The 24274-nt window shown below is 43.4% G+C and overlaps 1 protein-coding gene across 1 annotated transcript in view; it reads left to right on the top strand.

Annotated features, from left to right (window-relative positions):
• The first annotated feature begins 9598 nt into the window (after positions 1-9598).
• Positions 9599-24274, top strand: part of EXT1 (exostosin glycosyltransferase 1) — a 290661-nt gene continuing 275985 nt past the window's right edge. The window contains exon 1 of the mRNA XM_020789593.3: positions 9599-10850. Coding sequence (XP_020645252.2) covers positions 9853-10850 — 998 coding nt within the window. The 5' untranslated portion in view covers positions 9599-9852. The remainder of the gene's footprint in view (positions 10851-24274) is intronic.

Below are 24274 nucleotides of genomic sequence, written 5' to 3'. Positions count from 1 at the left end.
ACCATCCCAAAGAAAAGGAAATGCAAGAAAGCAAAGTGGCTGTCCAACGAGGCCTTAGAAATAGCAGAGTAGAGAAGGAAAACAAAATGCAAGGGAGATAGGGAAAGTTACAGAAAATTGAATGCAGACTCCTAAAGAATAGCAAGGAGAGACAAGAGGGCCTTCTTAAATGAACAGTGCAAAGAAATAGAGGAAAGACTAGAAAGAGGAAAACCAGAGATCTGTTCAAGAAATTTTGAGATGTTAAAGGAACATTTTGTGCAAAGATGGGCATAATAAAGGATAAAAATGGTAGGGACCTAACAGAAGCAGAAGACATCAAGAAGAGGTAGCAAAAATACACAGAAGAATTATACCAGGAAGATCTGGATGTCCCGGACAACCCAGATAGTGTGGTTGCTGACCTTGAGCCAGACATCTTGGAGAGTGAAGTCAATTCCAGTTGAACTATTTAAAATCTTAAAAGATGATGCTGTTAAGGTGCTACATTCAATATGCCAGCAAGTTTGGAAAACTCAGCAGTGGCCAGAGGATTGGAAAATATCACTCTACATCCCAATCCCAAAGAAGGGCAGTGCCAAAGAATGCTCCAACTACCGTACACTTGCATTCATTTCACACGCTAGCAAGGTTATACAGTACTCAAAATCCTCCTAGGTAGGTTTCAGCAGTATGTGGACCGAGAACTACCAGAAGTACAAGCTGGATTTCAAAGGGGCAGAGGAACTAGAGATCAAATTGTTAACATGCACTGGATTATGGAGAAAGCCAGAGAGTTCCAGAAAAACATCTACTTCTGCTTCATTGACTATGCAAAAGCCTTTGACTGTGTCGACCACAACAAACTATGGCAGGTTCTTAAAGAAATGGGAGTGCCTCACCACCTTATCTATCTCCTGAGAAATCTATATGTGGGACAGGAAGCAACAGTTAGAACAGGGTATAGAACAACTGATTTGTTCAAAATTAGGAAAGGAGTACGACAAGGCTGTATATTGTCCCCCTGCTTATTCAACTTATATTCAGGATACATCATGTGAAGGGCCGGACAGGAGGAATCCCAAGCCAGAATTCAGATTGCTGGAAGAAATATCAACAACCTCAGGTATGCAGATGATACCACTCTGATGGCAGAAAGTGAAGAGGATTTAAAGAACCTCTTAATGAGGGTGAAAGAGGAGAGCACAAAGAAAGGTCTGAAGGTCAACTTCAAAAAAACCAAGATCATGGCCACTGGTCCCATCACCTCCTGGGGAATAGAAGGCGGTGACAGATTTTACTTTCTTGGGCTCCATGATCACTGCAGATGGTGACAGCAGCCACAAAATTAAGACACCTGCTTCTTTGGATGAAAGCGATGAGAAACCTAGACAGCATCTTAAAAGGTCAGCATAATCAAAGCTATGGTTTTTCCAGTAGTGATATATGGAAGCGAGAGGTGGACCATAAAGAAGGCTGACCGCTGAAGAACTGATGCTTTTGAATTGTGGTGCTGGAGGAGGCTCTTGAGAGTCCCCTGGACTTCAAGGAGAACAAACCTATCCATTTTGAAAGAAATCAACCCCTAGTGCTCACTGGAAGGACAGATCCTGAAGCTGAGGCTCCAGTACTTTGGCCATCTCATAAGAAGAGAAGACTCCCTGGAAAAGACTCTGATGTTGGGAAAGTGTGAAGGCAAGAGGACAAGGGGACGACTGATGGTGAGATGGTTGGACAGTGACATTAAAGTGACCAACATGAAATTGACCCAACTCTGGGAGGCAGTGGAAGACAGGGGGGCCTGGTGTGCTCTGCTCCGTGGGGTCACGAAGAGTTGGATATGACTTAACGACTAAACAAGAACAACAACAATTAAACATGCTGAACAGCTGGAAACGCTGTGTAGCTCAAAGGCAATCCCCTGATGAAGGATTGTGTGGCCAATATGCTTCTCCTTTGGCTTCTTGGGCCACACATTGTGGTCCCCACATGCTGGGGATATATTCTGAGAGGGCTATGGCTTTGTAACATGCAAAGTTCTCTGCATTCTCTGGGCTATCGTTGAGAGGTTCTGTCAGGATGCCATTACTGATTAAAGGTCATATGAAATGGTGGGAACATACTTTTCATCTCTTTGTTACTTAGGGTAGCTAGACATGCTCTTGTATATTTAGTAGCAGCTTTAGGCAGAATTAAACTGGTCTGACTTTTTCTCGGAAACAAATGCAAGAGTGGGGGAAAAAGTTTCACTTGCTGAATTTCTGCTTGTATGTTAGAACACCATGTCCCTGCTGAAAATGTGGCAACCAGATTAAATGTTTCATGTGTTTGTGTGATAAATCAGAGCAGCACTTACAGGAAGGACAGAGAAAGCAGCACCAAGATGGGGAACATACAGCCAACATCTTAGAGCTTTGCATAGTAAATTGCACTTGAGTAGGCCCATTGAATCAATGGAAGATATAAAGGAGTTGACTCATCAAATCCCCATTGATTCAGTGGACCTATTCTAGTGTAAATGACTACACTAAGCAACAGAGATCTGGCATATTTTATTGCTGGCCTTGCTGAACTTGGCTTTTCCCTTAGATACAACGTGGCTAAACATATATATAAAATCTAGACTATGCTTTTTCTACAGTTCTGTGTCGGAAACAATGATCAACTGGTGTGTAGATTTTTATCTAAAAGTTGTTATCTAAAAGAGTAATTTTGCTTATACCTTGGCTTTTCTGTTGTCTTGCAGGTCTCACATTATAACAGAAGTCCCCAACCCCCGGTCCGTGGCCCAGTGCCGGTCCGTGACCTGAGCTGTACTGGGCTGCAGAGACAGACCTCCCCCCCCAGCACTCCCCCTGCACAGCCCATTTGCGCCTGCGCACACACCTGCGTGAGCACTCCCCAACCCCTTCGCACATGCACACGAGTGCGTGCTTGCCTGCACGAGTGCCCCCTGCTCCTTTGCACATGTGCACAAGCGCAGGGGGATGCCCTGCCTTCCCCAGCAGGTCTGTGGGGCTAGAAAGGCTGGGTACCACTGCATTATAAGAATAGTTTTGTTCCTTTTTATTCACTAAAACCATGTATGAGATTAAAGATGGAGCTACATTCTAGCCAGCTATCTCTGTATGAGGATGTAAGACCTTTGTCATGTTGAAATTTAGTTAGGCCGATCATGCTGTTAGGCAGACCCAGCAAGGGTGAGAATTAGACAGTATCTTTCATTCCCATGTAATGCTCACTTTTATTTCTTTATTTGTATCAGAGTGTTGCACAATCTAAGCAGGTATACAGTGCAGCACTGTTGGAAGTGAAGGACTGGCCGGCTGCACACTATTGCCCAGTGGATGCCCAAGTGTCCTCGCAATGCTTTTCTACTCTTTGGGGAGCTTCTTCTTTGTCTCCCATTACTTAATAATATTAATATTAATTACAGTATGCAAAGGTTTTCAAAATGCAAAATACCAAGTTTGCAGGGTTTTTTAAATGCTGGGTTTCACTTTGCACACTCCCACTCCCCACATTTTTTTTCCTAACACAAAAGTGCTGGTCTTGCCACTTTTCATAAAGAAATGGAAAAAATCACCCAAATCTCGGCTGACCATTTTTTTTAGATGGTGTTTTTCCTTTTCCTGCCCCATTACCTCAAGAACAACAAAATTTGCAAGCATTTGTTACATCCTTAGTTTGTCTGCTTCTTCATCTCTTTCTGTCCTTAGTAGTTTTAGAAATAACAGCTCAAGGCAAAGGCTGGTTTTTAGGTGAAATACTGCTGAACTAAGCACTTCATAAAGCAGCCTTCAGTCCCTTCATTTAGTTTGGCATTCACAGAACATCTAACCCTGAAACATTTGCCTTTACCTCAGCACTGTTTGGGAACAAGGCAAATATCAGGGGCAACAGATAAAGTGGTGGAAGTCCCTCTCCTAAACTGTGGGTGAAAACTGCAGGGATCCATCATGCACCACTATGAGAAGACCAGTTTGTTGAGCTGGTAAAGATACGGTTGGTTCTTAAAAAACGAGCCTTTGAACCACTGGTAGGAAAACTTTCATATTGGAGTTTGAGCTCTCAGAATATTACAGAATAGCATAGTAGGTGTCCAAGCTGATGGCAAGATTCTTGGAAAGCGTAATTTAAAAAAGTTAACTTTTTAAACTTCTCCTTTGAAGTCCATATTAAATTTTTGCTCAATAAAGATATAAACAGGCCATCTTCTGGACTGCTTACTATCACCATTGATGGTCATCTTCCTAAGGCTAGATGAAGATATGCATTCAATCTCTCTTAATCATTAGGGATGCTTTGCTGATCAGTGGCTACTGGTTATGACCCATGACTTGCAGGCAAGTGAAGCCATAGCTACAGTGGGAAATGTAAAGGTATTTGAGCTTAGCAGTCCAAAAACTACTGAGCTGACACTTTGTTGGTTGTTTCCTCCCTTCTAGCTTTAACAGTAACCTGACACATAGAAATCTGAATAAATTTGAGTACTTTAATCCTGGGTTTTAGAGCTCCCATGATATATAGCTGAAAGCAGCTGGCCCATTTTAACAGTAAGCTTCAGCTTTTCTTGTTTGCAGTCAGGGAATCTGGACACAAATGCTTAGAAATATGCTTGATACAACCATTACTTCATGCAAGTTCTAGGTGGTTGAATTTTCTGCAAAGCCAGCTGCCCTCTGGCATCAATTTATGTGGGTGATAAACACATTCTTCCCCCTTCCCTTGAATGCTGTTTCCCTTACTCCCAATTTTTATCGGTTGACGTCTTCTCCTCAGTGCATTGCATTTTATGAGTATACATCACTGGATTTCTACATTAGACTTCTATATCTCATTTTTGATTGTCACTTTAGCCCAAAAATTTTAGCATAGGGGTCTGTGTAAGAAATATGGGCTATAATATCCATTTGTTCAGACAACTGAAGTGAGCCTGTTGGTTAAAAACAGCTGGTTTGTTATAGCAGTTAGGATATGGAGTCTTAGCAGCTCATTCTCTCTCAGCACAACCCGCTGGGTAGTTTAGTGGTTTAGGTCTCTGGTTACGAAGCCAGAGGTTGGGAGTTCAATTCCCCACGGTCTCTCCTTGACAGAGGCTTGACTTGATGATTCATAGTGAGAAAAATAGAGGAATCAGTGCTGCTTTTGCAAGTCCCTGTAAGGACAGGATGATTGAGTAAATGGTCATGGTAAAATAATCAGTACATACTCTTTGTTAATTATTTAGCCAACACAAGGAATTTAAAGAAGTCAGGATAAATTTTAAGAGGGAAGTACAAATAAGGGAGATACCCTACTGTACTGATAAGAAGACTGAGTGAGTAGGCCTAGGTAAGAAGGAAGGAGCTTAATGGGTCAGTTAGAATGACCTCAAGGAAGTTAGGAAAAGGGAACATATACCAAATAAAGATGAAAATAAAGCAGACGTGGGACTTCCTGTGATCAGTTTAGATGCACCGGAGAGGCTGTACACCTTGGAGTACCTAACCAATAGGGAAACAAGGGAGGGACCATACGGCCGGGAATAGGGGATAAATATCATGCTACCTGTATTGATGTGTATGCCTACCCAGTTAGGAGACCTGCTTTTGCAAAAGTGCTTTTTAATAAAGGAGAGCTGCTTGTATTTGTGGTTGTCTGGTTACTGCATTTTAGTAACAAGGGTGTGAGGATTTCTCACAATAGGGTCCCTTCCAGCTCTGCAATGCTAAGGTGGTGGTGGTGGTGATTTATTATTATTATTATTAATTATTATTAATTATTATTAATTATTATTAATTATTAATTATTAATTATTAATTATTATTATTATTATTATTATTATTATTATTATTATTATTATTATTATTATTATTATTATTATTATTATTATTCAGTACTTCCTGGGCTTGTTGTATGTGGGGAGCATGAAAGCTATGTTGAACTCACTAAAGCAAAAGCAGGATAGGAATGTATATATACATTTTATATATATTTTATATTGGAGATTTGGTGAGTCAACTCCTCCATAAAGAGGAAGCTGGCATACAGTACTTCAATTTGCTCAAATGAGGGCGTTTTATTTCTAAGGTGTTGTCCATGTCAGTCTGTTGCAGAGAAACGACTGTTACTTTGGATAGTGAGAGCCGCCAGTTCGAATCCCCGCCTATCCAATGTTATCGTGTGGCACTTCATAGTTGGACACGTTTTATTTAGTATAAGCTTTCGCCGCCTCTTTCTTCAGAGGCACCAGCCAATGCCCATGGGGTGCATTTCGTTTTACTGGGCCTGTTTTCAAGAACGGGAAAACAACAGCGACCCCGATTAACAATCGCGCCTTGCAAGGGTTCGGTGACGGCCGAGGCGCCGGCGAAGGATCTCCTGCCCTTTCCACTTCGGGAGCGTGAAACAGGTGGCGATGAAGCATTCCAGGCAGTAGAGGGCGCTCGTACAAACCTGTCGCCCCGGAGGAGGAGGAGGAGGAGCCCGGAGCGCTTTCGCTCCTCTTTTGACCATCTTCTAAACATGATTTTATGCATGTTATATTGATGTGTTTTTTATCGATGTAAGCCACCCCGAGTAGACAGTCTAGAGGGGTGTGGGGTAAAAATCGAATAAATAAAATAAATTTAAAAAAATAATAAAAACAAGAGTTTAATTCCAGGTTAGCATCGTACTGCTCCTGCTCCTCCTCCTAGGTCTACACTTTCAAAAACAAACACTCGGGTCGCTGAAGTGCTCCAACGATAGCTGATGATTTCTTTTTCCTCGACAGCAAACCATCTCGGGATGGCGAGGGAGGGAGGGAGGGAGGGAAGGCCTCGATCCACTTTCGCCGCCGCTCCTCGGAAGGGTTTGATGGCAGGGGAGTGAAGACGCGGGAGGAGAGAATCGCTCTTCCCAGTGATTCTAAACCGCGTTTGCAGCTCGATCCTACGGGGACGGTGAAGCGTACCAGTTCAAGGGGATGGGACTCGTTCCCAAACCATTACTCTTCACCACCGCTGCAAACTAAAGTCTGGGTCTGCAAAACACGATCGATGCACCTTGGGAACCAAGCCGTCACCCTTTCACCCACACACTCGAGACCTGAACTCCTCGGTGAGACTAAGGGGATCTTTGCTTGGGGTAGATCTCCCCGGGATTGATTGCAGGATCAGACTGCTATGACCTATGGGGGCGGCGGCGGGTTAGATCCTCCACTTAAAGGGAACAGATGGGCCCCAGCTCCCTGTGCTCCGTTGCCGTTTCCTGGAAAGTACGGATCGTAGCTTTGGGGACGCCTGGTTCTAGATGTGACCTATTCTATTTGGAAACCGCTCGTCTCCCCTCCTTCCTCCTGAGAGCTTGCAAACGTGGCTCCTTTTTCAGCCTCGTTTCCCTACCCCCTTTTCCTCCGCCGAGTGCGGGGGATCTTCACCGCCCCGAAGGCAAACTGGAAAGCTGCTTTCCTCTTCCCGGACACTCCCACCACCACCCACAACTGCTGGCCCTAGGCAACCGGCTCTTGTCCTTGCCTGCACCGGGGCGGAGGGGGGGGGGGAGGAAAAGGCAGCTAAAGGAGAGGAAAGGGAGGAAGGCGATCCCGAGATGCCAAGCCATCTATCCCTCGGCTGGGGCAAGTTTCGATCCTTCGCCGATCCAGCTGCCAGACAGCACGCACTCTGCGCGAGAGCAACAACACAACGAGTGTCTCGCTTGGATCCTCCCCGCAAATCAGTGTCTGGGATTAGAGGAGGCGGGCGGGGGGATTACAATTCTACACCCGCAGAAATATATAAAAATATATAAATACAACCCCCGCCTCCAGTTGCCCCCCATACCCTTCTCTCCCCACCCAGGGACGGGGAGGCGCGCCTTCCACTAAGCGGGGTTCTATTTGTGTGTTTAGTCGTTTAGTCGTGTCCGACTCTTCGTGACCCCATGGACCAGAGCACGCCAGGCCCTCCTGTCTTCTACTGCCTCCCGGAGTTGTGTCAGGTTCATGTTGGTTGCTTCGCAGACACTGTCCAGCCATCTCATCCTCGGTCGTCCCCTTCTCCTCTTGCCATCACACCTTCCTAACATCAAGGTTTTTTCCAAGGACTCTTTTCTTCTCATGAGATGGCCAAAGTACTGGAGCCTCAGCTTCAGGATCTGTCCTTCAAGTGAGCACTCAGGGTTGATTTCTTTCAAAATGGATAGGTTTGTTCTCCTTGCAGTCCAGGGGATTCTCAAGAGCCTCCTCCAGCACCACAATTCAAAGGCATCAATTCTTCGGCGGTCTGCTTTCTTTATGGTCCAGCTCTCACTTCCATACATCACGACAGGAAAAACCATAGCTTTGACTATTCGGACTTTTGTTGGCAAGGTGATGTCTCTCCTTTTCAAGATGCGGTCAAGATTTGTCATCGCTTTCCTCCCAAGAAGAAGGCGTCTTTTAATTTCAGGGCTGCTGTTCTATTTAATTTTATTTTAATTTCAGGGCTGGGGTTCTATTTAATCTACCGCAAAGCTCTATCCTCCGGCTGGGGGTTATGAATGGGTGCAGCGGAAGCACCTCCCCCTCCGGACGTGACGCCCAGCCAATCCGCGGGCCCGCTGCGTGGATGGATGAGGTCAGCGCTGTGGTGTCGGGGAATGGAATGTTGGAAGTGTAACATTCGGAACCGGGCGACGTTCGGCGATCGAACCCCGCGGTCGGCAACGTTCGACGCGGGGAACGCCCGCGCCCGCCTCCGCCACGCTTCCCTGGGCCGGAGCTGCCTGGTCGCCCGCGCGTTGAAATGAATGGCTGAGTGGGGCGGGGGCTGAGAGGAGGAGGAGGAGGAGGAGGAGACGGCGGCGACGGAGGCGGCGGCGGCGGCGGTACCAGCGAGCGGAGGCAGCTTCGGGAGAAAAGAAGGAAGGAGGAGAAGAAGGAGAAGGAGGAGGATCTTTTTTGCTGGGTTCCAGCGCGGGGGCCCTCCACACGGAGCTCGCAGGAAGGCGGAAAGAGCAGGCCCCCCCGTACTCTCCCTGCCTGTGTGTTTGGAAGCTGCTGCTGCAAAAAAGAGGAAGGAAGGAAGAGAAATGCAGGGATTCGTAAGGTTACGGTGCTCGGGCTGGAAGATGTGATCTGGATTGGGGCTGCAAGAAGGCTTGGCGCTGCCCGACTCGCTCTGAAGCCGGGCGCTCGGGGGGTCTCGTCCTTCCTCCCTCCCTCCCTCCCTCCTTTTTTATTTTTTTTTTTTTTAAATTAAACGTTGCAGGGATGTTTTGGGTGAACTGAAGTTGCAGCAGCCCCAGCTGCTGCTGCTGCTCCTGCTACACCTTGATCATCTGCAAACCCCGTGTGTGTGTGTGTGTGCGTGTGCGTGCATGAGCGGGAGGGAGGAAGGGAAAGAGAGGAGAGGGCGGGACAGATTTCTCAATCTCGCCACGGCAGATTTAAGGGCAAAAGGCAGCTGGATCCGGCGAATTCATTTGGCCGAGGGCTGCCGGCGTCTTGGCTCTCTCTCTCTCGCATGCAAGCGAAATTCCCAGCCTCTTGTGTGAAGCCGCGCTGGGCGTGATTCTTCCCTGCCTGCCCCTGCTTCTCTCTCTCTCTTTTCTCTCTCCCCCTCCCCCCTTTTGCTCCTTGCCTCTGACTCCCCCCCCAAACTTCTTTCTCTCTCCCCCCTTTCCCCCCTCTCTCCCCCCCTCTTTATTGTGCGAGCCAAAGATGAAAGACAGGAGAGGAGAAAGTTAAAGAAATCGCCCACATGCGCTGCATCAGCCCAAGGCTTGGGGAAAGGAATAAAGAGAAGGTGGGAGAAGAGAGTTTAAAGTCTTTGCAGGCGGGAAGATGGCGGACTCAAGCTGAAAGTGTGGATTGGCAAACTTGGGCGATCTTTGTGTTTATTTACAATCCTCTTGACCCAGATAGGACACATGCAGGCCAAAAAACGCTATTTCATCCTGCTCTCCGCTGGCACTTTCGTCGTCCTTCTCTTTTACTTCGGAGGCGTGCAGTTCAAAGCATCAAGAAACCAAAGCAGGCGAGAGGCGCTCAGTAGTAGTAGCAGCAGTAGCAGCAGCAGCAGCAGCAGCAGCAGGAATGGCCCGCAGCACCCCAGCCCCGAGCATTACTGGCCCCGATTCCCGGATGCCCTGCGCCCTTTCGTTCCTTGGGAGCAGCTGGAGAGCGAGGAGTACAACGTGCACGCCTCTCCCCGGCAGAAGCGCGATGCCAACGCCAGCGTCTACAAAGGCAAGAAGTGCCGCATGGAGTCCTGTTTCGACTTCGCCCTTTGCAGGAAGAACGGCTTCAAGGTCTACGTCTATCCGCAGCAGAAAGGGGAGAAGATCGCCGAAAGTTACCAAAACATCCTGGCCGCCATCGAGGGCTCCCGCTTTTACACTTCCGACCCCAGCCAAGCCTGCCTGTTTGTCCTCAGCCTGGACACCTTAGACAGAGACCAGCTCTCCCCCCAGTACGTGCACAACCTGCGGTCCAAAGTGCAAAGCCTCCACTTGTGGAACAATGGTAGGAATCATTTAGTTTTTAATTTATATTCCGGCACCTGGCCTGACTATACCGAGGACGTGGGCTTTGACATTGGCCACGCCATGTTGGCCAAAGCCAGCATCAGCACGGAAAACTTCCGGCCGAAGTTTGACGTTTCCATCCCTCTCTTTTCTAAGGATCATCCAAGGACAGGAGGGGAGAAGGGCTTCCTGAGGTTTAACACCATTCCTCCCCTCAGGAAGTACATGTTGGTCTTCAAGGGGAAAAGGTACTTGACTGGAATAGGTTCGGACACCAGGAATGCCTTATATCATGTTCATAATGGGGAGGATGTTGTCCTCTTGACCACCTGCAAGCATGGGAAAGACTGGCAAAAGCACAAGGATTCGCGGTGCGATAGGGACAACGCAGAGTATGAAAAGTAAGTCCGGTGCTTTGAGTTTTTTCTCTCATTCTCTTTTTGCACAGGTGGCTAATATGACACTTTAATGACTTTTTCATTGATTCACCCTGTTCTGCATTTGGTCTTTCTTGCTGACAAAATTCCAGTGAAATCACAGACCCATTGGGCCTGTTTTTTTGGGGTGGTGGTGGAAGAGGAGGAAAAATATCTCATTGCTGTTTCTACTGCAAAATTTGCATCGAGGTGTAAGTTTGAATCACATGTATGGCCGATAGTGTGCAGACTTGTGTTTTCAGATTACAGTTTTCCAGCATTCCCGAGCAGAAAAGGGAGTTGTCCTAAAAAACACAAAACCCGCAGAAACCACAAATCTGTACACCTGCCATCATAGAGGGTGTCTGTCAGTGCCAAAGGGTTTGAAATGGCATTTAGATCTATCAGTGAATTTGGCAGATACAAATGCTGGAGCAAATACTGTATTGGGACTGCTTTGAAGCAACGGGATGAGCCCATCTGTTGTTGTCCAAATTCAAAAGCCACCGGTTGGAAATAAATAAAAGGGAACCTAATGTATAGTTAGGAGTGAATCTGCAATCGATTAGACTTGGTTGTGGGAATGGACTCCATTCAACACCATTAGAACTTGCTGCTCGGCAAATTATCGTTGGGTTGTGCTGTAAATCCGTGAATTCTCAAAGGTTCCCTCATGAATGTACCTGTATAAGATCAGGTTGTTCATTTTGTGGATTTGGTGAGTTTCCTTTGGTTTAGCTGGAGCCAATGATGTCTAGTCTACCAGTCTCTGCATGACCCATCCTAGGTGGAAATTAGCTGGGCTCCCTGTCTGTTCATTCTTTCCCAGTTATTCACTCTCATTAAGGTTTTCTCCCCATGGTTAAGTGTTCATCTTTTTAACCCTGATGACTATTGCCTTGAACAAAGTTCAGAGAAATCTGATGACTTGCAAAGTACGTGGGTGTGTATTCATTTATTCAGATGAGTACACCTAGCTTGCTTATCTGAGGTTTCTGACTCAGTAACAGAAATGAATCAATTTATCTACACTCGTCAGTGTCTAGTCTCTGTGTTTATTTTTCTTCTGCAAAACAGCTGTAAAATCAGTGAACAAGAGATGTGGAATTGCTCCGGCTTCAAAGCCGTTTGTGTGTCTTTTTCCATGTTGACAAGTATTTCCAGTGCTGTAAACATTTCCTGTGCTTTTTCCACTTCTCTCTCCCTCCCTCCCTCCTACTTTCTGATACTTTTATATGTATGCTTTAGTTGTGATCCACATTTAAATGCATAGGGTGCAATCAAAATCTGTTAACAGAGTACATTTAGAAAGATTTTAAGTTGCTGAAAACACTTTCTCCAGAGGTGAAGGAGAAGAAACACTTTCTTTGCCATTCAAAATCTTACCCTATTATCAGCCTAGATAACCTGGTAGTGTCTGAATGAATGTTGCAGGCAAGATTGCCTTTGTTGGGGATTGCATTTATGCCATTTCATGTAGCTACTTAATTTAGCCATCTTTTCCCAGCAGAAATTGCAAATTGTTCATACAGTATTTCAACATAGCTGCTGAGATCACAGTTTTGTGTAGCTACAACATAGCTATAGTGATTCTAATAATTCTATTTGGAGCTAATTACTGTACTTAACTTTAAATGCTGCTCAAAACTGGGCTTGCAGTTGAGATTCCTGAGTTAAAGTAACCCAATTGTATCCAAAATGATGTTGCATCAGGAGTGGTTTATAGCCTTAAAAGAAGCTTAAAAGGGCTGTTAACGCAGTTTGGATTGCTTGTAGCTACTGTATGGCAAATGTGTGTTAAAACTGGCTTGCCATTTCAAATTGTTTGCTAATAACTTGTAACTAGAAAAGTTTGGGAAATTGATCAGCATCAGACTACAAGATTGACCATCACTGTCTCCTTCAAGGGCACTTGCAGAAGAAACCATCTGACTTGTCATGCATCTGGAAGCAATCATGATGGGTAGCTCTTTAGAGGTCATGAGAATATCATGCCAGTGACGTTCAGATGTTGTGATGATCGCAACTGGCTATAGAACTCAGTTTTTAAAATTCTCTTTGCTTTAGTATCTGTACGTGTCAGCGTGTACATACAGGTGAACGAGCCTGTCATCTGAAACTGGTGTGCATCCATTTGTATGAAAGAGAATCCGATCTAATGCTTATATCTCATAAATAGGTTTGTTTTAGATTATGGTCTTGTAGGCTGGTGTAATGCTCTAGGTCTTATGCAGCAGGTTAAGTAGATTGTCTAACTTTTGTTATGTTGTCGGCTTTTCTCCCAGTTGTTTTATGTTTAAAGGCACAAGCTAGCTCAGAGTTGTGGCTTGCCAAGGTTTCAGTTCTAAGCCTTGTTATTATTCGTGGCCCCTAAAGGCAAACTTCTGTGGGATGACACTCATCCTTGGGTTCTTTTTACAAAGAAAGGCAAGATAAAAATATTTTAAATGAAATAAATACAATAAAAATAAATAAATGACATAAAACTAATCCTTATGGGAAGACACACGAGTTGCATTTCTTTTTCTATCCACAAAGATGCATCCCTGTCTTGAGGCACAGCAAAATCTTCAGAATATGGCACAGGTGGGTAGATAACTAGATTTGCCAAATCTTTTTTCACTGGAAGCCCCATGGTTTATGGAGTGGAACTTCATGCAAAATTGAAGCAACTGCTTAGTTTGGGATTTTTTCCCCCCAGTAGTGCAATTGATGTTTGCACATGGATCTTTTCATGCATGCATCTATGTATGTGTTTTTTCCCCCTTGATTCGGAACACAGCCTAGTTTAGGAGCGGGGTATATGTCTGTTGTTGTTAAAAGAATCTAAAAATCTTCTGTGATCGGCTGCCAGAGATCCACTGGTAGCCCCCACCCGCCCTCTGTCTGCCTGTACAGCCCTTTAGTTTTTCTAAGGCAGGTTAATTGATCTTGATTTATGGCTTTCCGGAAAAGATAAGGGCAATTACTTTTGCAAAATGCCATAGATGGTTAGGGCTGTGCTTTGAAAGACAGCACTTCTGAGAGCGCCTATTGGCAGCCCTAAAAATCACACAGAGACACGGATTCAATGTGGATTTATACTGCGCAGCCCTCCCCCCCCACCTTTTTTCTGTCTCCCTCCTGACCCCCTCCTTTTCTTTCTCCTATTCAAGTCCTGTCCATGCTTTGCTCCACACTTAGTTTATGAAATCTGACAAGGCCACGTCCTGAGGGAAACATGACTTTCAGAATCCTCATAGTATCTCTTTATAAGCACATTATATCTATTCTCACACAGGAGAGAGTCCTCTGCTAACTCTCTTTACCTTGCAGGGGAAGAAAAAGGCAGCTTTCGAGAAATAAAGCAAGGTGGCAGTTCCTGGGGATTTTCCAAAATGATTTAAAAGGCTATTTTTAAAACTTAAATTTGAGAGGGCTTTTTCCCCCCTCTTTTCTTTTTCTTTTTTGGATGGGGGAAACAGCGTCAGATGATCAGATTAGTTCCTGGAGCATAGGATTTTCAGCGACTATTATTGCTGCTGGCTGGATTGCTCAGTGGTTTAGGCGTCTGGCTGTGGAGCCAGAGATTGGAGTTCGATTCCCCACTGTGTCTCCTACGAGTCGATCCGGCCTGTGCGGCCTTGGGCAGCTTGCACAGTCTCAGGTAACCCACAGAAGAAGGGAATGGAAAAACCACTTCTATTATTCTTACCAGGAAAACCCATAATTCAGAATTGACTTGACAGCACATGATGATTAGTAACAGGAATAGTACTGCAGCAACAAGAAGCCTCCATGGATAAGTGCAGTGTATCTTACTACCTAGAATGGAAGATTGATAAGAAAGAACCTTTACTTTCCTGTTGTGAGCTCACGCCAGCATTTGTGTTGCATCCATTGGGATGCTGTTAAAATGGGCCATAATCCATTCAATCCACAAGGCAGGTTTTATTTCCTCTTAAAAAAGAACTTAGATTGCCTACAGCTTAGGAATTTGCTTCTACAGGTGGAAGCAAGTCAAACATTCCTGTACCTCCTGGTTTCCACTGATTCTTGATCATGAGTGTGCTGAGAAACTTATCTTACCTTGTTTTCTGTGATGGGCAGGAACATAGACGCATGGCAAGTGACCCATTGACCTGGTGGTATCGATCCTAGCAAGGCAGGCTGTACATGGTTGGCTGAGGAACTGCCTTTTGGAGAGCAGTGAAAAACTATATAATTACACTTATCTCACTCTTTCATTCTCTGTTCCCCCAAAATGCTTGCAATAGGAAACAGAAATCTGCAATCTTGTTTGGGCTCCCTTGAGATTAAATCCATTGGAGGATTTGCTTTTTTGAGTAACCTGGCTAGGATCAATTGCAATCTTTGTGTGGAATCAGATTGCATAGCAAACTGCTGAAAGAGAGCGAGTAAAGAACTAAGTTTTAATAATATTAGTTGCAATTAAATGTTGTCTTGGAAACTGCTGAGTACGCCACATGTTTTATTTGTCTGTTTCTTCTCTTTCTTACCTAAACTCTACTGATAAGCTTTTTAAGACCTATTTTGCAGTATGCTTGGGGAAAGTTTGATGTGCTTTGGCTCCACGTTCTATTAAGAAATCCATCTGCAGAGGCAAACTAATTAATTTTCATCACAGTTATGTATCTCAGCAAATAAAGCTTATGCTGACTAGAATGGATTGCATTACCTTGATAAGAGTAATTACACAAGGTTTAAGAATTTCCTTGTTTTTCGGGTGTGTATGGGTGTAATTATAGACCTTATATTAGTATGTATGTCTTTGAATGGTCACATTTAGGCTCACTTTCAGTGTCATTCAATTTTAATCAGTCTAATACCTCTTCAATTGTATTTTTTTGCAGTGGGGAAAGAAGTGGCACTGTGAAAGAATATTAATGTGTATAGCCTATGAGACTAGCAGTAAAATAATAGGTTAGGCTACTCAGAAGGAAGCCCTATTGAGTTCAATGGTGCTTATTCCCAGAAAAAGAGGTTTAGAATTGTATTCGTATTAACATAGCTAGTGATTGTAGTTAGATGTATAAATATTAGACAGGAAGGATTTTCTAATAAATGTAGCATACTTTGCAAAATGGATCTGAATGTGCAAGTAGATTAATGCTGTGGTACATCTTGTGACCTATCATGTTTACCAACATTATAGATACTATCAGAAAGAAGAGAAATTAATAGTGTGTCTGTCCAGAACTGCAATTCTGTCTAGCTACTCAAATCAAGACTTCTTCCTTGCCTTGTTTATATACAAACCTGAAGAGGTTTGTAAAAATATATTGAAATACTGATAAATGTTTTGATTAATTCTATTTTGGAAGGCCCCCTCCAACTGAAAGTTTGTTGGAGCTTTTGTATTTATTTGGAATCACTTTTGCTGCTTTTAATCCAAACATTCCCCTTTTCTTTCTATGACTAGGATCTGAAAGTGTTCACTTCTTGTGTGTTAGCTAAAGAAGGGGCTGATTGGCCAGTACTTGTTATGTCTCTTGTGAAGCCAACTGCCGGTGTTTGGAGAAAAATATGAAGGTCTTGGAACGGTTCAGCCCTAATCCCTACTGACAGTGTATCTACAGCAAAAGCTGTATGTGTGTATTGGACATGAGAGAGCCATATTTTAAGGATCAGAACTGATAATTAGGCCTAAATAAGTCAAGTGTTTGTTTTCTTGACCTCCACTGTGGGGGTGGTGGAGAAAGAATCTGGCCCAGAGGATGCAGGGTCTCTTGTAAGCAGCTTCTGGGGATGGGAGTCAGTTCATCTTAAAGGGTTGATGCAAGAGACTGTGTCAGGCTGGTCTTGTAAGATATGTCCAGTATATACATATGTATCCTGCATGCACAACAGAAAACAAGCCAATGTGGAATAATGGATGGATTGCCAGACTAGGACATAGGAGATGTGGCTTCAATTCCTGCTCAGCCATAGAAACTCGTGGTGGTGGTGGTGGTAGGCAGCAATGATAAACCACCCATTGAACTTCTCATGTAATGTACCTGAAAAACCATATTAGGATTGCCGTAAATTGAAAGTGATTTGACAGCACAACGACAGCATCAATGTATGCTGCACATGAGTGATGGAGCTCATTGGTGGGAGAATGCTAATAATCAGAATGATATCAGATATGCAGAACTGAATGAATTTGCTGGGATCACAAAGACATTACAGACCTATTCAGACATTAAGTGTGGATGATTAAAAACTCAAGTGGGAGAAACATGTTAGTCTTGCCCCACCTTTTATTATTTCCTTTGCCTTTTTAACTGTGGAGGCTGATGATGCTGAAAAAGAGAACCCCCTGTTTTCTCTGTTTTGGACAAGGGCTCATCAGATGAGTTAGAACGGGGGAAAGTATGGGTTTTAATTTGTATTGAGAACCGCCACGGATGAAGGAAAGTTCTCTCCTTCAGTCGCCAGGCAGAGACGACAATGGAAGTGAGAATGGAGGAGATAGGTCATATGGGCTCCCTCTCCTTCCATGTTCACTGTGCAGAGTTTGTAATCCCTGCATACAGCTGCTCTATGCCAGCGTTAGCAGCATCTGAATTTTGGGGTGAGTCTGGCATGGTAATATCTCTTTGATCCTAGCTACTGACTTAGTCATTTGGATGTTGCTAGAAATACATGAATCCACTGGGGGAATCGGCAGCCGCACCACTTCTGTAATGTGTGAGTTGAACCTCCTAGCCTTATTTTGCAGCAAAGTGCTGTTTTTAAGATAAATAGCATCAAGCATTTACTTTACTTCATAGATGGGTGTTTGACGGCTTGCTGAAATCTGATTTCCCGAGGTTTTCTGTATTCATTATCTGCCGAGATGCTGTACCAGGAATACCCAAGGAGTTGTCAGTGGATGTAGGCAGCTAACCATTTCCATCGTAACAAAGTAATAGCTACAGACTTCAGTTGTGTTGGTCTGTGTATTGTTAAATAGTCTGTTATGTGTGTAATGGGCTTTGTTCATGAGCTGTAATTGTTTCCAGGAGTGGTAATGCAACAGCTATTCATTGCATCAGCTGTAAATTACCTAAGGACAGAAAAATTAATGGATATAACCTTAAGTTATCCATGAGATTTGTAAGGGTGATTTAATAGATGAGGGGTGGGGCAGGAATTTGCATACTAGTATCATTTTTTAGAAACCTATTCATGGTGTTAGGCATGTATGTGGTAGACTGGTGTTTCTCAACTAGTGGACACAAATGGGATGCAGAATTCCATAACTGTTAATGGGGTTCTGGAAGGGTGATGAGCCATTTCTGTAGCATTTTGCTAGTAGTGCATTCACATTTCCTCCTCATCTTTTGTTCCTATCTCCTATTTATCCTGTTATGTACATGGTAAACAACAGCATGCTGGTAAGCCTATAAATACCCTTTGAGGAAGAAGAAGAAAAAAAATCATGGTGAGACCCAGGTTCTTTGAGATAGAGTGATTTGTGCAATGTAAGATATCTTATTTATTTATTTATTTATTTATTTATTTATTTATTTATTTATTTATTTATTTATTTATTTATTTATTTATTTATTTAATATCCTGCCTATCTGGTCGGGTCAGGACCACTCCAGGCGGCTAACAATCATAAAAAAATACAGTAAGACTATACAGTATAAACAATTTAAATAGTAAAAGCCTTACACAAGGTAAAAGAAACAGTAAAAGAGGAAAGAAAAAAGGGTATCGGGAATTATCTGATGGGAAGGCCTGCCAAAACATCCATGTCTTTAATGGATTCTTAAAGATACCCAGCGAGGGAGCCCCGTGAATCTCAGGAGGTAGGTTGTTCCAGAGGCGAGGAGCCACCGCCGAGAAGGCCCTTACAGTTTGAGAAGCTGAGGATCCCCTCTTTGGCTTCTTCAGTTAGAACAGCCAGGCAGGAGATGATGGGGAAAAAACACGCTCCCTAAAACCCTGGATGGCTGGTACTATACAGAGCTGTCAACACTATATTATTTGGACTAAAAGTTTTACCTTTTGTAAGATTAAGTCCTATGTTTCTGTTGTAAAGGTAGATGAAATAATTGTTATAGGGTGTCAAGTTGGAACCGACTTACAGCAACCCTAATAGGGCTTTCAAACTAAGCGAGATGTTTAAGAAGCAGCTTTAGCAGTTCTACTCCCTCAGTGAGTTTCCATGGCTGAGCAGGGATAAGACCTCCTGAGACCTAGCTCATCACTCTACCCCAATGGTAGAGTCTGGTAGAATCTTGGGTTCCAAAATGTTCTTGGACTGTAACTCCCAGAAATCCTGGCCAGCACAGCTAGAGGTGAAGGCTTCTGGGAGTTTCACTTCAAGAACGTTGGGGGAACGAAGGTTGGGAACCATTACTCTATCCATTACACAGCATTGGGTATCGAGATAAAATTATACTTTTTGCCAAATATGCTTATTTTCTGGATTTCACCTCTGTCTGGTGAAGAATTTTGTTCACCTTTGCAAGGGTACATTGTTTCCGGTGCACCCAATCAGTGATATTGTTATTAGTTCTTTGTCTGCTTCTTTTAGGTGCTGTGGTCTTTCTCTTCATGAATTGCTAGGGAATTCTTTTCATGAAATTTTGCAGCTTTGCATGATGTCCAACAGACCTTACAATTCGAAACTGAATCCCTTGTGAAGTCATGAAAGCAGACTGTTCTTGATAGAAAAATTCAAGGGATTGGAGTTGGCTGGCCAGGCAAGAAATGACATGTTTCCCTTCACAAAAGAGACACAGAAAAAGATGTGAGAAAGAATTTTGACTTACAAAGAGGCCTTGATCCACTAAAAGTTTCTGCTTGGCTGTGGATAATATGAACCAGATAAATCTTCTGGATAAATATTCATAACAAGATGAAGGATTTTTCTTGTTTTTTAGCAAAGAGATCCATCTTTCTTGCATAACCAATGCATAATATTGAAGTAGTATTAAAAATACTTTGATACAAACATCAGTGGAGAGGTAGAACATTCTCTGTGTCCATTTGCTTGGGTTACGTTTTGCTATCATTTGTCTCTCCCTTATATTGGGTAGAGTGGGCGGCATATAAATTAAATCAAATCAAATCAAATAAATAAATAATATCCAATTCCTTACGTTAGAAAAGAGCAAGTAGAGTGATCCATCTCTAGAGTAAGTGAACGTATGGGATTGCTTGTATATGATATACACATACTCAGATGTGTTTAAGGCAAGAATTGATCCCCTTTGGTGGTCTTGTAAGGGCACTGATGTCAAATTTTTGTACTTAAATACTGTACATGAAAAGTTGCCTCCTGCCTCTTGGGATAAGGTCTAAATATGGTAAAATAATGATGATTCACTGTTACAAAATGGGCACATACTAGCTGAAAATCTATAGCATAGTTACACAAATGATGTAACTTTTTGACACAAGTTGCTATAAGTTAAGGAATCTCCTCAGCCGTTATGTGTTGCACAGTGAGTAGCTTGAATCGGATAATGTCTATGGAGATTTCTTAACTTACAGCAGTTCGCTTTCAAAAGTTACCCCATTTGTATAGCTGTGAAACAGGATTTCAGCCGTTGACTGATTAACGTGATTAAAACTGACATTAAAAATATAACACCACTTAATAAAAATGCAACTATGACCACTTCAGTGGTCAAAAAACAAATCGAAAAACATTTCCCATATCAAGGGAAAGGTAGAAAGATGTTTGCTTATCTGCAGTCTTGAATAAGGGATTGAGAAAACAGTACATGCACAGTTTGTACCAAGAGTACACTGTGGTTCAGAATGCACATACTGTGCACCCACTCATTCACTGACATTGTAAAGGGAAACCAACTTTGCTTGTTGGAGAAGTTAAGGTCTTTGATCTTGTTAGCTTCAGCAGTAATTCTAAATCAGTCTTGGTCTGAAAATGATTGTCTGAATTTAACTACTACGATGTTGCTGTTGTTTAGTCATTAAGTCGTGTCCGACTCTTCATGACCCCATGGACCAGAGCATGCCAGGCCCTCCTGTCTTCCACTGCCTCCCGGAGTTGGGTCAAAGTCATGTTGGTTGCTTTGATGACATTGTCCAACCATCTCATCCTCTGTTGTCCCTTTCTCCTCTTGCCCTATAGCATCAGACTATTTCAAAGACTAGCTCATCCCTACCAGTCTGGTTGCAGCAACCACTGTTCTAAACAGCAAGTGCAATAATTCTTGTAAGATAGTTTATAGTAAATTAGGCGGGGTTTAATTAACCTATGCAACAAACATACCCCCCCATCCCTAGTTCTTTTGAATACTATCAACTGGTCTCTGGTTTTCCTGTTTTGTTTTGAATTAGCGCTGATTTGGCTAATTAGCTGGCTATGAAACAGAAATATTTAGAGGGTTAAAATGTGGATTGAACAGGCTTCCAGCTCATGTTGTATCTTTTTCTCATTTCCCTTCCTTAATCGTAATGGACTGCAATGATACGCTTGGGTTTGTGCCAAATGTGGTCATATGCAGGTTTTTTGCCATCCAATTAAAACCCTGTTCTAGTTTCTGGCATCTGTATATGGTGCCTGTCTTTGATAACCTTTTCTTCCCTGTGCCATGGGACTTGCTTAGTTTAAAATGAGACTTCAGTTCCTTTCAGATCTCCTTCCATGAAATTTAGGGAGAGGTTGGAGCTCAGTGATAAAGCACATTATGTGCAGAAGCTCCCAGGTTCCATCTTGAACATTTCCAGGTAGGGCTATGAGAAATGCTTGAACCAGAGTTATGTAAGTTTTTTGCCCTGCTGGATTTTATTTATTCCCTCCCCCCCCCCCCCCGGTTTTCCTCAGGTATGTACAGTATTTGCTAGAAAGAGTCAAACGTGGGGAAATATATTCTTGTGGATGGGTTTCGTGCAGAGAGTCCTTGTTCTTGTTTTGTGGGGATGCATGGCAGGCCGCTAATCCCACAGGTAGAGCTGTTTCTGTATCCATGGGAAACCGTCGGTGGTTGAATTTCTCCTTGTTGCAAATCTCTCAAGCGCAGAAGAACACGGTCGATGGCAGCCAGGGTGAAAAATAACCATGCAGCAGGATGTAGCTTGGTTTCTGCTTATGGGAGGCACCTTTTCCTTGGCTCAGCTCTTGTGCTTTTGACATGAAAGGATGGTTTAGGTCTCTAGCTGCAGATTCATCAATTTGTCAGAAAAAATCATAAATTCATGATTCATGAACCTTGATGAACCCTGAATCAAAACAAATGACAATTTTTTTTCCTGATTCGTGCCCATATCTGCTCTGGGGAACTCTGCTGACTAGAATCTGTGATTTCTAGACTTGGATCTTCAGGAGTTGTTGGGCTAGAATCTCCCCAAAGAACTGACCCTTGGCCATTCTGACTGGGACTGATGGGAACAATTGTCAAATAACATCTGGAGATCTAAGCTTTGGGACCACTGGGCTAGATGGACTTGTGGACTGACTCCCATGGAAGGCAGCCTCTGAGCTGCTCTCGACCTAGTAAGTTGGCATTGGAATAGCAATGCAGTTTGGTGTCCTCTAGGCCAGTGGTCCCCAACCTTGGGCCTCCAGATGTTCTTGGACTACAACTCCCATAAGCCTTCACCACCACCTCTGCTGGCTAGGATTTCTGGGAGTTGAAGTCCAATAACATCTGGAGGCCCGGGGTTGGAAACTACTGCTCTAGGCCACTGGTTCTTAACCTTGGGTTACTCAGGAGTTTTGGACTGCAACTCCCAGAAGCCTTCACCACCAACTGTGCTGGCTGGGGTTTCTGGGAGTTGCAGTTCAAAAACATCCAAGTAACAAAGGTTAAGAACCACTGCTCTAGGCCACTGTTGGCACAGGGCTAAATCAAGTGATTATAGTTCCAGCTAAACTGGATCCATGAAGTAAATGGAGTGTGTCAAGTCAGCCCTTGGATTTATTGGGTCTCTTCTCACTGAGCCTGACAAATGAATTTAGATCAGAATGAGATGCATGTCACAACCCTTTGTATCTTTCCTAGTGGAAATGAAGTCAAGTTAGGTTGACTGAGGCTTCCTCACTATTGACTTTGTGTAAGATTGGAGTTTTGATCTTTCCAGGCTTCTGTCTTAACCATAGATCTAGAAATATTATTTTGGTTTATAGGCTTGCGGGCTCTTGTGCTCAACATCAGCCCCTCTCCAGTTCCCATGATAGGTGCTTGTTGGCCTTGGGGTACAGGGAAGGTAGGAAACAGAGCAACTTTCCTTCTACAAATTTTGGAGCAAGTGAGATAAGACGTTGCTTTCCCTTGGGTCCTCAGCTCATGTTCCTTAACTTGTGTTGCTGGTTGGAGAGGATATATTCCTGTCTTTTAGCAAGTGGATTAAATATACATGTGTTCTGTGCCATCAAGCTGCATCTGATTTATAATGCTTCTAATAGGGTTTTCAAAGTAGGTGAGATATGTTTGAAGTGATTTTACCAATACTACCCTCACCTAACCCCATGAGTTTCTATGACCAAGCAGGGATTCAAAACCTCATCACCTGACCATAACTCTTTACTGTATTTGCTATCCTAGCTCTTGAATTGAACGTATTAGCGGTAAATCCTACTGGAAATCCATGGGTCTTCCACATGAACACAGGCTCAGTCCACAAAATGGGAGCCAAAACTTGCCCAATGTGTATATGTGTGCACTCACATATACCTGTACAATTTGGAGCAGGCATTCTTCACCAGTGACGTGTGAGTGTGCCATTGAAGAAGGCGCATCAGGATTCTACAGGAGGCGTTTGTAGTTTAGAAATACACATTCAGTGTTATAATTTTCCTTTATCTTTGTTCGTCTCTGAACTATCCTTTAATTAATATTAAACAAATAAAAGAAGACCAAAAGGATTTTTTAATCCTTTGAATTTACAAATGCTTTGATTTTTGGGGGGGGGGGGGTCACAGTTTTAAAAATGCAATTATTATTGCAGGTGGCAGGTTTGAAAAGAGGGTGGAAGATATTTATCCAAATGGTTGTATGTTTTTAAACAGTGGTGTCAGACTGGTAGAGAGTGTAACAAACAAATTGGAGAAAGGCAAAGGGCTTGGTATTTATGATGTTTGTCATGGCGTACTTTGGATTTCCAAGAGTATGATTGTTGAGGATGTTGCACCAAAGAGCACAGACAAGTCAGAACTCAAGAGCTGCAGTCACGTGTATCAAACCGACAGAGACGGTTTGATGATACAGCAGGGTTGTTGAAGCCTAGCTGGTTGATGCTTGGATGGGAGACCAACTGGAGATCCTGGCCCTTGAATCTCTTGACAGAAAGAAGTTGGGCTAGAAATATAATGCACATTAAATAATTATGCAGGAAGAAAAAGGACAAGGATTGTCTCCAAAATCCTAGAAGTGATGTTGCTACCTCTCTTTTGAACCTGGATATCTCACTTGAACTAGTCTAGTGTGCTATGCTTTTTTTAAAACTAGTGTTGACTT

The sequence above is a fragment of the Pogona vitticeps genome, chromosome 4 (genome assembly GCF_051106095.1).
Source record: "Pogona vitticeps strain Pit_001003342236 chromosome 4, PviZW2.1, whole genome shotgun sequence".
In the NCBI taxonomy this organism is placed as follows: domain Eukaryota; kingdom Metazoa; phylum Chordata; class Lepidosauria; order Squamata; family Agamidae; genus Pogona; species Pogona vitticeps.
This window is presented reverse-complemented; position numbering and strand designations above follow the sequence as displayed.